This window comes from Drosophila erecta, unplaced genomic scaffold (assembly GCF_003286155.1).
Source record: "Drosophila erecta strain 14021-0224.00,06,07 unplaced genomic scaffold, DereRS2 tig00000000-arrow-pilon, whole genome shotgun sequence".
NCBI lineage: Eukaryota > Metazoa > Arthropoda > Insecta > Diptera > Drosophilidae > Drosophila > Drosophila erecta.
In genome coordinates, this window is record NW_020825194.1 from 21,649,261 (window position 1) to 21,662,449 (window position 13,189).

Consider the following 13,189-nt stretch of genomic DNA (forward strand, 5'->3'; position numbering starts at 1 on the left):
TGTGTGCTCAGGGGTGTTAAGTACCTCTTGGGGCTTATCTATTTAGATAAAGCCTATATGAAGGAATGTGGGAAAATCGCTACTTCATGCTGTTGACGTCACCGCTTTTTACAATGCAAACAGGGTTTATCTAGACCTTTCCCGGGGAATATATTTGCCACCTTCTGGAAAGATTAAATTGATGGCTGTGCTACTGGTTATTTTGCACAAAGTGGTAAACAGTAATATGTTATTTTCTGTTTCTTTCTGAGTCATTCACTTTTTATCTTAAAGTAACATAAATTTGTAATTATGACTGTACAGCCTTATTTTTGTTGAGTCGCTTTTCTATAAAAAAAAATTGAATGATTAAATGTTACGATTTTGAGCGCCAAACTGTATACCATTCCTGCTGTAATATTAACAGCCGTTCGATGACAGAATGACGTTAGTCAAAACATCGATACCGGCATCGTTAATTCTGCTATGTGCTGTTAACATTGATTTCAAATTTAAATTTTATATTGCATTTACATTGTAAATATTAGGTATTAAGTATAATAAAAATAATTATGGAAAACCATTGCATAAATGTAATAAATTATATGATTCATAGGCCTTTTTTAAATTACATGCATGTAATACTTTTATGATTTATATATTATTTTTAAAAAATATTGTTAAGATACTCCTTACAGTGACTGAACATACAGCTAACATACAGTGACTAACATACAGCTAAAATGAAATAAAATGTTAAGTTCAGCATAGCAGCCTTAACATAGCCCCAGAGATGGGCGTATGCAGTGTATGTCTGTTAATGCACTGGAAAGAGTATGGTATTTTACGCAAAACCGGCCACACTGAGCTTCTGGCACTGGACTATCGATAGTCCCTCAGCTCTAGTGGCTTAGTGCCGTTGAAAATTGTTGTACACAGTCAAGATATTGATTTTTGCGAGCCGAGAGGAAAACGCGACCCCAGAACCCCCGCCCCCTGCGCGCGACTAGTAGTAGTAGTAACGACTCACGGTCCTTCAAACATTACGCAGCCCAAGGTTCTGGAAAAAATCGAAGATTACGAGCAGAGCAACAAAAAAGAGGCAGAACGTGCAGAGCAAGCGAAGCGAGTGAAAGTGCCCGCAGTCAGCAAAAGTAGAACTCGAACTCGAACTCGGGCTACAGTTCTCCAAGCCAATCCGAGTTTCCCGACTCGCAGCCTCCCCTGAGCAGCTGAGGAAAATAGAAAAGTAGCACCCCCAGCGGAGAAGGAACGGAGAAAAGTGCAGTCCGCGTAAGTCTTCCAAACGTAAACGTTTTAAAAATAGACACACTCAGCCAGCCATCCAGCCATCCATTGAGTCCATTGATGAAATTGTTGATTTGATGATATTGACATTGAATTTGAAATCGAGTCTCGACTAACCCAACCAACCCGTTCACAGCAACTGCGTCGAGCGCCCCAGCCCAATTTAACCAGAGGAAAACCAGAAGAGACAGCAGCAGCCATGGCTTTCGCCGGACTCAAAAAGCAGATCAACAAGGCCAACCAGTACATGACGGAGAAGATGGGCGGTGCCGAGGGCACCAAACTGGACATGGACTTCATGGAGATGGAGCGCAAGACGGACGTCACCGTGGAGCTGGTGGAGGAGCTGCAGCTGAAGACGAAGGAGTTCCTGCAGCCGAATCCGACGGCACGGGCAAAAATGGCAGCGGTCAAGGGCATCTCGAAGCTGTCCGGACAGGCCAAGTCCAATACGTATCCGCAACCGGAGGGCCTGCTCGCGGAATGCATGCTGACTTATGGGAAGAAGCTCGGCGAGGACAACAGCGTGTTCGCGCAGGCGCTCGTCGAATTCGGCGAAGCGCTGAAACAGATGGCCGACGTCAAGTATTCGCTGGACGACAACATCAAGCAGAACTTTTTGGAGCCACTGCATCATATGCAGACCAAAGACCTCAAGGAGGTAATGCATCATCGCAAGAAGCTGCAGGGCCGGCGGCTTGACTTCGACTGCAAGCGTCGCCGGCAGGCCAAGGACGATGAGATTCGTGGTGCCGAGGACAAGTTCGGTGAATCGCTTCAGCTGGCCCAGGTGGGCATGTTCAATCTGCTCGAGAACGATACGGAGCACGTCTCCCAGCTGGTCACCTTTGCCGAGGCACTATACGATTTTCATTCGCAGTGCGCGGATGTCCTTCGAGGCCTGCAGGAGACACTGCAGGAGAAGCGCTCCGAGGCGGAGAGCCGGCCACGCAACGAGTTCGTGCCCAAGACGCTGCTCGATCTGAACTTGGACGGCGGTGGCGGCGGCCTCAACGAAGATGGCACGCCGTCTCACATTAGTTCGAGCGCCTCGCCGTTGCCCTCGCCGATGCGCTCGCCCGCCAAGTCGATGGCCGTAACGCCGCAGCGCCAGCAGCAGCCCTGCTGCCAGGCCCTCTACGACTTCGAACCGGAGAATCCCGGCGAACTGGCCTTCAAGGAGAACGACATCATCACCCTGTTGAATCGCGTGGACGACAATTGGTTTGAGGGCGCGGTGAATGGCCGCACTGGCTACTTCCCGCAGTCCTACGTTCAGGTGCAGGTGCCCCTGCCCAATGGCAACTAGGCTGTTCCTGTTCCTCGTATTGATCCTGATCCCGCAATCCCATCCCCTAAACCTATCCCAACCTATCAAACTGGCTGAAGACGTACGTAGATCGCTGATTGGAGAACAATAACCTTAATGTTGGTTTCGCCACTAGAGGCGCGAAATTGGGCAGCCGAAGCCGATGCAGAAGCAGAAACAGCAGCGGCAGCAGCAGAAGCAGAAGCACATAAATGCAAATATATATATAGTTGAATTAGATGAGCGGGTTACTACGATTACGGATATTACGATACGGCTTAGCTAGCACACAGCAGGCTAAATTCATGGTGGCCATAGAGCAAGCTAACTAAATTTTATGTGCAAAATTATACCAGTTGGCAACACAATAATTAACAAATTAACTACGAGTTAAATTAATGTACGTATTAACTAATTAAATTTACAAGATGTTACGCGCGCAATGCCACTTCCTTGCGTTTTTACTTTTGATTCTCAAGCGTCAGCGTTGTTGTTCGTTGCAAGTGCGAACTTTTAGTGCTACTTCACACAATAGATCACGTATTAGAACTGTTGGCCGGCGGCAAAAGCAAGCAAAACACTCTAGCTAACTAACTAAATTACCCGTAATCTTTATCACCCACGGAAGCGCGTCTTTTTTCTCCTTCCACCTGAGTTGTTCTTACCTCCAGTCTTCGACTTTTATCCGGTCTCATCGTTGTAATTTAAACCTACCTACGCCAATGCGCTATCTATGCAAAGTCCCTTTATAGGCTAACGCTACGTATCCACATCATACGCCCACATATATTTATTATATACCCGAAATACCTATACCTACTCTACCTACGTATATTTGTGCAAAAACAATACTCCCCACACTCTATTCTAAAAGGCATACGGAATACCGTTCTTGATGTTCGTTGTTCAATGTAAAGAATAATTCAATTTTTCAAGGATGAAACAAACCAAATTTGTATCCTACTTTTTGCTCCTTTTTATGTGTGTTGTTTTTTTGTTATTATATACATAACAACTATATATATATTAAATGAAATCAAATATATGTATAAATATATTTATTAAGCGTATTATCTACATGTATATTTATTATTATGTATTTATTATAAATTATACTGAGCAGCAACGTAAACAATATAAAGAATATTTAAACGATGATAACAGATAAACAGTACTAGCGGCAAGTAAATGTAACAGAATCCTCCTAAACAATACCAACAAGCATAATACTAGTTAAATACGATTTCCAGAAAAATGTTGATAATAATAACTTTAAACGTAAGCAAAATCCAGTCAAGTCAATCGAAGCATAGCAACACTTACAAACCTACTAACGCGTTTACCAACCGCAACTCTAGATCAAATATTTATATATTTAACGAGAAACCCGAAGCAAAATAATACATTTTCGACGGCAAACCAATAAAATGATTAAAATAGTCTCATGTTGGCATACAACGGAAACAGCTATGCACGATATACGAATGTATATACGTTTAGGAAAGATATACACAAGATATATTTACGTATAAAGAAAACACTGAATTGAAACCCATGCAACTTGTGTTGATAATAAATTTGTTAAATGCCAAAAAAAAAAACCATTTAACAGAATTATATTTGAGTGCGAAGATGAAACATTTGCCTCGTGGACGGACAGACTGCCAGTGCGAACATTTCCAGAGGACCCCATCTGGGGATCCTCAGCATCGCCTGGAGACTATCTTTCCATGCACACACACTTGCCCCACTGGACGGGCCGAACTTCAAACAATAATTATTGTAATTTTGCATTTGTGTGGGCGGTAACTTGAATAATATACATTATAAACCATATACATATAATAATAACTACGCTAAAACTGAAGACCCTAATTTATGCAAACCAAAATTAATAAAATTTAATTTTTAATGTGTCTTTCGTTCAAAGTCATAACTGAGAAAACACAAGCAACCGTCCTTTACTCTTTGATATTTGCCTGCTGACCTTAAAACGTGCTGCCTGTTGTGTAACACTGACTCGGATGCTGCTCTGCTGCTCTGCTGCTGCTGCTGCTGCTGCTGCTGCTGCTGCTGCTGCTGCTGCTGCTGCTGCTGCTGCTGCTGCTGCTGCTGCTGCTGCTGCTGCGCACGGGTGGGGATACGGGGCTCCGGAGGCGCCACCAATAAACTACGGCAGAAGCATTGAAATCTTCGATTTTCCACACAGACACACGAGCTGCAAGTGGAAGAGGAAGTGGGAGCCGCTCCCAAGGCCCCTCCCCTCCCCCACTGGCCCACTGGGCATGACATTGAAACGTGACGCAGCATCCACCCCCTGGAGCCCATCCCCCCAACCCACAGTGGCTGAGGTCATGCTGCCAGGACACGAGTGCTTGCCAGTCTGGGCTGATGCAACCAATCCAGCCGGTGGGGAATTCAATCTTCTTTGCCAGTTCTGAGTGCTGTTTTTGGGCATTGGAAAGGTGGAAAGGCAATATTTCGCCTGCTTGTTTATGAAAAGCAATTCAAGTTTTGCTTTAAAGTAAACTTCGAAATTTGTTCAAAGAACGCAAATGCCTCTAAACAAATGTTCGAAACTTATTATACCCATTGTTATTGCAAACAGTGCTCTAATTAGCTCTGGTGCTCACAGCCCCTATTTCCACCTTTTGCAATTCCTATTTCTATGACCGCAACTGTAAAGGCATTTGAAGTGAAAAACCATGGTATCGTTGAGTTATCAGCACTTTGAGGTGCTTTTATTAGACGTGCGATAAGACAACAAAGCCAATCTAGTGAATACTTAGTCAGACCTAGGAAAGGACCACGTACTCCTCGTACTGGCCGAGGATCCTGCGCCTGGACCTCTGCAGCGCCTCGTGGCCCAAGGTCAGACAGGCTGGCTGATCCTTGAAGATGCCCTGCTCCTGGAGCACTGCGTGCGGAGCACATCGCCAGGGATCCTTGGTGGCCACCTGCCAGTCGAACAGCTGCTGACGCAGCTGCTTAAGGGTGCCATTGTACTTGGCCTTCTCGGCCAGATTGAAGCGCTCCAAGGGATCCGTCTTGACGTCGTACAGCTCCCATTCAGGCCTTTGGTAGTACTGCAACAACGATCGATACCACGGCAGAGATTGCTTGTTGAGCGTGGCATTCAGTATTTGCTGGAAGGTTGGGGAGGTATAGAAGTCCTGGTCGATGGGGAAGTCTGCCCAGTAGTTGATGTTATGGATCAGCTTATAGCGCCTGTTGCGCACCATTCTCATGGGGTAGGCCATGGTCACCTCGTGGTAACTGTGACTACCAAACACCGAGTCGCTCTCCTTGATGGGAGGTTCTTCCCGCAGAACAGGGAGTATCGACCTCCCAACGATCTTGGTGTCATTTGGTCGTGGAATCTGAAGGGCATCGAGCACACTAGGATATATATCCAAAAGACTAACCATGGCTGCTGTGGTTTCATGGCGACGATCCTCCTTCTTTGCAGAGCTTATGATCAGCGGCGATCGAATGCCATGCTCGTAGAGATTGGTTCTGCCTCCGGGAAATGGTGGTCCATTGTCGGAGGTGTAGATCACGAGTGTCTGGTCTGCCGCACCGGCTGCTTCCAGCTCCTTCAGCATCAGAGCCACTCCCTGATCCAGCCTGGAGATGGTCATGTACTGAGCGGCCAGTTCCTGACGCACTACATCCGTGTCGGGCAACCAGGCGGGCACCTCCAGGTTTCGCCAATCGTAGTAGATGGGCTTCCAGTCGGGAATGCTGCCCATACCCTCCTCACCGCTGCCCCAACGCTCACAGAATTCTCCAAACTGCGGGGTGATGTGGCCACAACGATGGGGATCATGGAAGCCCACCATCAGGAAGAAGGGTTTCTTCTCGTCCTTGGCCTGCTTGAGAAACTGCCTGACATACTCCTTCATCCGGGTGATGTTTCTGCCAATCTGGTTGATTGAATGCTGCTCCTCTGTTTGCTCGAAATCGAAACGGAAATTAGAGGCGGCTCCAACATGTTTCTTGCCAATGATGCCGCTTAAGATCCGTCCGCCACTTTGATCGCGGATTAAGTTGGGAAGTGACCCGGTCTCCGGCAGAACATTGAAGTTGTGAACGCCCTGATGGAGTCCATACATTCCGCTAGAGTGACCAGCCTGGCCGGTGAGCAACTGCGAGCGACTGGGACTACAACTGCTCACCGAAGTGAAGGCGTTGTTGAACAGCAATCCGCGTCTGGCCAGTGCGTCCAGGTTGGGAGTTTGGCAGAATTTGTTCAGATAGGCGCCTGATTCGAAGCCGGCATCGTCAGCCAAGAGCAGCAGCACATTTTGAGGGCCAGCGGAGCAACCTCCAAACAGCAAAAGTGGAACAATCCAATGGAGGAAGTGCATGCTGTATAAATCAAATACAGTTGAGACCGAAGAACAAGGCGACTCTTCAGTCGACGTCAGCGTACTAAAGCCCGGCTCAAGAGAGTCCCATTTTAAGTACCCACAAAGTCTCTCGTTTCTTTATCTCAGTTCAAGACGCATTCAATTCCATTCCCAGTTCCAGTTTTAACACACGATCGCAACAAATGCTCAGCGGGAGCGCTAGGCGCGTACATTCACATTGCCCGACTTTCTTCGGGAGCGGTTTGACTACAGTCAGCACACGATATGGAAAACTAAAGTGTCTTGAGACGACTGTAATTCATTCAATACAGAAAGAACAGAGAGAAGTAAGACAAAAATATAAATCACAACTTTCATAGATTTATAAAAACAAGATAGAATAGATACAGTCGAGACTATCAGATACCCCTTACTCAGCTTGTGAAAGTGCGAACTAGAAATTCCTTCATTTCCTGGAATATCGGTAGAAATTTACAAGACTAATAAAAAAAATATTAATACACTTGTAAGCGCTAGATTGGGCGTGGCCGAAATGTTGTTGGCATATTGATAGAAATTGGAAATAAATAAATAAATACAGAGGGACATGGCCAATCGCTTCCTTCTACCTGTTACATACTTTTCAACAAATCTCGCATACTCTTTAACGTGTAATTCTCTACGTGTAATTGGTATAAAAACTATAGCACAAGGTAATACAGAAAAAATTGGCTAAATAGGGTTTGACAGAAATGTTTATTTAATGATTTTTGAATTTTTTGTTAACTCATTTAATATTTAAACTGATTTTATGTTTATAAAATCTTAATAGTATATATTTCGCTGTGTGGTGTTATAACATTTTGTGTGCTTTGGTAAATTATACCTGGTCATAAAATAATAGCTTGTATTCCTTGACAGACATGGAAATGCATTTAAATAATCCAGAGCTTGCATGACTCTGGCACATTGCGGCTTCGGATTTTATCTCGCCTCATGGAAAAGATAAAAACAGGCACAGTGTCGCCAATGGAACCACGTCAGGGTGGCACGACCAATCGCAAAAGTGTAATGCTGTATGCGCGCAAATTATACATATACATTGTACAAACAAATGAACGTTCTGCTTGCTTAGGATGTTCTGTGTCGAAATGCGCAATTTCTTCCAGCGGGTAACGCGTGTCATGGTGGGTCAGAAGCTCTGATGTAAGTGGACAACCCCCCAAATGAATCATCGGCCGGCTTTTTTGAACCAGGCAGCAGCTACAGTTGCAGACACCCTTTTTTGCACTACATCGAAATGAAAAAATCTCTAGAACATACGATAGAAATGTTTAGCAATATTATGAGTATTCCAAGTTTTCCGCAACATGTTGCCAAGAGATTTTCTCAGTCTCTGGCAACAAGCCAACAATCCGAATCAGCTGGGCCAGACTAAAACAGCTGTTGCAACGTGTGGCAAGTGTTGCATCAGCCAATCTGAGTTTCAGAGAGAAAGAGTGGAGAGAAAGAGTGCGAATCTGTATTGTTTGTTGCCAGTTGCCCTACACCTTTTGGATCGGACATAGGTGACATACAAACTATGAATACTAAATGATCATAGGAACCCTACATGCTGGTTCACAAAATTCATTAGGTGCAAAAAAATTCAATCAAACACAATCAAAATACCTACGTTTGTAAATTATCTGAGTGCATAGCTAGCTATAATCTTTTCTTAGCTCGCCTTATCTATTGTAGCCATTCCATTGAAACTGTATTTGATAAGAGCAGTGGAAGTAAATTGCTATTCAGTTATGAATAATCTGTCTTCGTTTTGCAAACTGTCTATAAATTCTGTTTTCTTAAGTATGTGTGTATAGAGCTCATTCTAAATATTGGGTTTTTATATCAACTTAATGTAATATTTTTCCTCAGTTTGAAAGTCTATGCAAAATTCGGATTTGCACACCTTTTTTCTCCAGAACTTAAATTAGTGGATGCTAATGCGTCAAAAGCGAGTAATGTATGTATGTATGTTTACACGTTTTCCAGCTGGATTGATCTACTTTCAACCAGCTAAGGGTTGGAGTAAGTAGAGGCCCACATTTCCGAGTGGCCCATCCTCCGCATCACCAAAAGCAAGAGATCCGGCGTGGAAATGTTTTGGGGGCGCGGCCATAGAAAATAGACACAACAGCTGAGAGCGCGTGAATGTGAATAGACGTGAATATACTTGTACGATGTGGACCGAGATTGAGGGAAGGGTACATACATATATGCACGGTATGAAGCGGTGGAGGAAACCAGGCGACGACGTCAGCAAAATTATATCAACCACGAACAACGGCAGCCGTCCAGTGCTCGCAGTTCAGTCAGTTAGTAACAATACTTCGTCGCGAACAGAACAACTTTCAGTGAGTCAAGGCAGACAGAGCTTTCAGTGTGCAAATCAACGTGGAATTTGTGAAATTTTCGATACGTGTTTTATAACCCCAGCTTAATGGCACCAACAGCTGAACGTCGTTACAAAGATTTCTTATTCATAGAACAGTAATTTCTTTTCGTGTAAAACCCAACTTTGAGTGCAAAGTTCAGAGTGATTAGCAGCCTGAAAAACTTTTGCGAGAGACGCAATAAATTGGCCGACAGCAACAACAATTTCTATATATGTACATACAGTATCTCAGATAAGAGTTGTATCTAGATGCTATATAGATAAGCGCGTGTGAACTTACACTTGACGAGTACATTAAGCATACGCCCGAGCTGCACAAGTGGTTGTCTGTACAAAAACACCATTTAAAGGCTTTCTGCCCCAATATTATGTTCGTTCTGCCTGCGGTTGGTGCAACAATAACAGCAACAGCAACAGCAGTGTCGAGGAAAAGCGGATATTCCAACATCGCGTCGCGCAAGAACGTCATGCAACATTCGCCTGTCGTTGTCTTCATGTGTGTGCAACATTCGCAGCAGCAGGTTCCCATGCTCAACAACTTTATGTGTATGCGTATGCGCGGCTGGCATTACAACAAGTATTTCTGCAACAATTCGATCAATATAGAGACCACCACGATCGGCACCGGTACTGGTGGCACCACGGGCACTAAGATCCTAAGGCGCTCCAAGTCGCTACGAAAGAAGCGGGACTTTAACCGCCGTCGCTGTAGTTGCCGCACTTTCTGCTGAAGCCGATTCGAGTCAGTCAACGTCACCAGAAATAAGGAGCAACAAGGATCAAGTTTATATTTGTGCCGTCATCATTGGAACCTGCTCAACGAGGCAGCAACATGATGGAGGGTAAGCAACTACTGGCCACATTTCCCTCTCTCCCGATGCCCGCAACATTTGTTGCCAGACCCTTGTTGCTGGCAGTGTCATTGACACTGGGTACACTTCACGTCGAGTATAAATAGGAGGGCTTATTTAGGCACAGTGTAATCGCACACCGTTGATAGGGCACAAACTTTTGTATTGCTAAGGTGGTTCAGTTACGTGGAACATATGCCGCTTTAAGTAATAATTTTGAGAAGTTGTTCAACCGAATTTGATTCTATCTATTGGTGTGAATGCTATCTATTTGAATTATTATCCTCATGCATTTCTAAATTAAGAACGTATATTTATTTCACAAATTTTTAGTTAATTAGTAATAATTTAAATTATTAATGATGATGGTAGGAAACATACATAAGTAAACAACTAATGATTCAATTATTTTAAGACACCCCTAAAAAAGAATGAGCTCGCCAAAACAACTAAAGAAAACACATTTTTGTAACTGCCCCCAATTTCTTTTAAAGGTGCGCTTCAAACTTAGTCATACATATCCATCTACCGCGCTATTGGATCACGTTCCAGATAATAGTGCTAGATAAGACTTCCAAATCGAACAAGGAAGGCGCTTTCATCTATACAAATGCCCTATCTTTCCATTTCCATTCCTTGGGGTCGAAAAACCCCCACTCATCGTGAAAAGACTAAACAGAATGCTACGTGTTAGCCATTTATTTGGTAGATCGCAAACTGAGGCCGTCCATTGTTAACGTCTTCGATCTTCCAAAATCTCGTGCCAGTCGGTGCGCGGTGCAAGATTGTCGTTTGAAAGTTAACGTGTGCGTACCGCTGTGGGGAAAAATTCCACGAATCTTGCACGCCTATGTGGGCTGGCATTTAAGCTCCTCAGCTCTTGGGGCCAAAATAATCGGACGTGGCCATATAATCAAAATGCCCCCTCCAAATATGTACATACTTGCGTCTGCAGATCACACCCATTACAAATATCACATGATGACTGTTTTTGCCAACCGCTGAAGCTCATTTTGCGCTTTGGCGATTTCTGTTTCTCAGCATGACTCATGGGTTTCTAAATTATCAGTTAAAGCTGGTATATAGTATGTAGACTTGTACTCAGGTGAAAGCTTTTCGATTCCGAGAGTTCAACAGCTTTTATCTGCGCACACATTTAAAGAGAGCTGACTAATACCACTGCATGAAAGCTCTTCGGTTTCAATGTGGGCTAATAAGCTTGACAAAAAGAAAGAGAAAGAATATATAGAAATTTCCCAAGTTCATATCTCAACGTTTTATGCATTGTCGTGGGGTTCACAGTCTATTATTATAAAAGGGCAAAATCTGGCAAATGAATGAATGGTATAGAAAACCCAATAAATCAGTGCTTTGGGTTTATGTATTATTGTTCAACTGTAGATAAAGTTCTTTACGCAAAGAACAAGATTATAGTTTCAATAAATAGCTTTTGGTTTTAATAAAGTGCTGATTGAAATTAACATTGCCTATAAGCGAATTAAATAAAGTATCAATCAAATTAAGTGAAGTCTATTTAAAAAGAGAAGATATATAACAGTCACAAATAGCCCATGATTTAATTGAAACACCCTACGTTACAGATTTCACGTCTAACTATTTATTAGAAATAATTTTGTGATAGGTCATTTCAGTTTCTAAGACTATATTGTTGTCTATGTTGTTATATTGTACCTATGCCAATAGGTATCCCGCTCAAAACAAAAAAGACGTTGAACTTGTGCTAACTCATGGGTATTAAGTCTCACTTAAATGTACTTTGCAATGTTTAAATATAAGTCTGAAATATAAGTAAAACACCGGCCGGCTGTGACAAAGAGTCTTAACTTGTAAAGTAAAACACCGGCCGGCTGTGACAGAGTCTCAACTTGTAGCCCATATGCCAGGGAAATTTTACAAAAGCAAGCCATCTGGCGGCAAATGGGAAATTGTGCGCCCTCTCGCTTGCACACAACGTATCTCACAGTGCGCGTATTTGAAATACAACGATACACAAAGCTCGCTGCCGCACACCGATAAGAAAATTATCTGGCTATGGCAAACTGGTTTGTGGGGTGCTTTTTGAATTTCACAACGAATGAAATTCAGTGTGCCAAGCAATTCCAAAACGTACGATTCCTGTTGCCGTCGTCGCATCGCGCAGTTCAAATCGAAGTGAATACTCCAAGCAGTCGGTTGACTCACACACAGTAAAAAGTTCTACTTTTACCCGCAACCGCATACAGTGCAAGCCTTTTAGAAGCAACATATAACCAAGTTCCTGTCACAAGGAAACGCAGTGCAAAGACTTGGCAATAGTTGTTGTTCATCGCGGAACAACAACAGTGGACCTTTGTCGCTATCCCAAGGAGTAATCCTCCAGATCCCAGCAACGGACGGACTTGAATCCGTATCCAAGTGGTGGTGCCAGGAACCACCCAACCTATTGCGTAGCAGGAAAGACAAGTGAATTCGCGGTCGGGTTTTCCAAAAACCAGACCACCGCTCTTGAAGACACATTCACCGAATTTATGTAAGTAGTGTAGAGCAATCAGCATTCCATATGCTAAGGCATACTTATACATATGCACGTAGTACTTAGTATAGGGAGCTTTTGTTGTTCAACTTGGACGTCGCCATATTAAATCACTTACTGTGCACTTGTGACGTCAGTGGCCTCGAATAAAAGGCAGATACAGATACAATCGAACTTCAAACTGGTAGGGGATTTTTGTGGAAACATTTAATTATAGGGCGCTACATATGTTTGTGTGACATTCGTATTAGATTTTTATACATGAGTGTGTAATTGCCAAAGCTGGCGTGTGCTTTTCGGGGAAATTTTCCACCGCTCGAGGTAATTGCCTTCTGGTGTTGTTTTACCGGCCGCCAGATATCTGATCGCGATAATAGTATAGCCACACGACCGTGTGCCTCAATTATCTAAGTGACAACT

At 43.6% G+C, this 13,189-nt stretch overlaps 2 protein-coding genes across 2 annotated transcripts; one reads left to right on the forward strand and one right to left on the reverse strand.

Annotated features, from left to right (window-relative positions):
- Window positions 1-814: 814 nt before the first annotated feature.
- On the forward strand, window positions 815-3,044 carry LOC6553880 (endophilin-A). Its single transcript, XM_001979555.3, has 2 exons — window positions 815-1,272; window positions 1,424-3,044. The coding sequence occupies exon 2, from the start codon at window positions 1,487-1,489 to the stop codon at window positions 2,594-2,596; it is 1,110 nt and encodes a 369-aa protein (XP_001979591.1). The 5' UTR covers window positions 815-1,272; window positions 1,424-1,486; the 3' UTR covers window positions 2,597-3,044.
- A 2,266-nt stretch (window positions 3,045-5,310) lies between these two features.
- LOC6553879 (N-sulphoglucosamine sulphohydrolase) lies at window positions 5,311-7,078 on the reverse strand. Its single transcript, XM_001979554.3, has one exon. The coding sequence runs from the start codon at window positions 6,964-6,966 to the stop codon at window positions 5,392-5,394; it is 1,575 nt and encodes a 524-aa protein (XP_001979590.1). The 5' UTR covers window positions 6,967-7,078; the 3' UTR covers window positions 5,311-5,391.
- Between the last annotated feature and the right edge of the window lie 6,111 nt (window positions 7,079-13,189).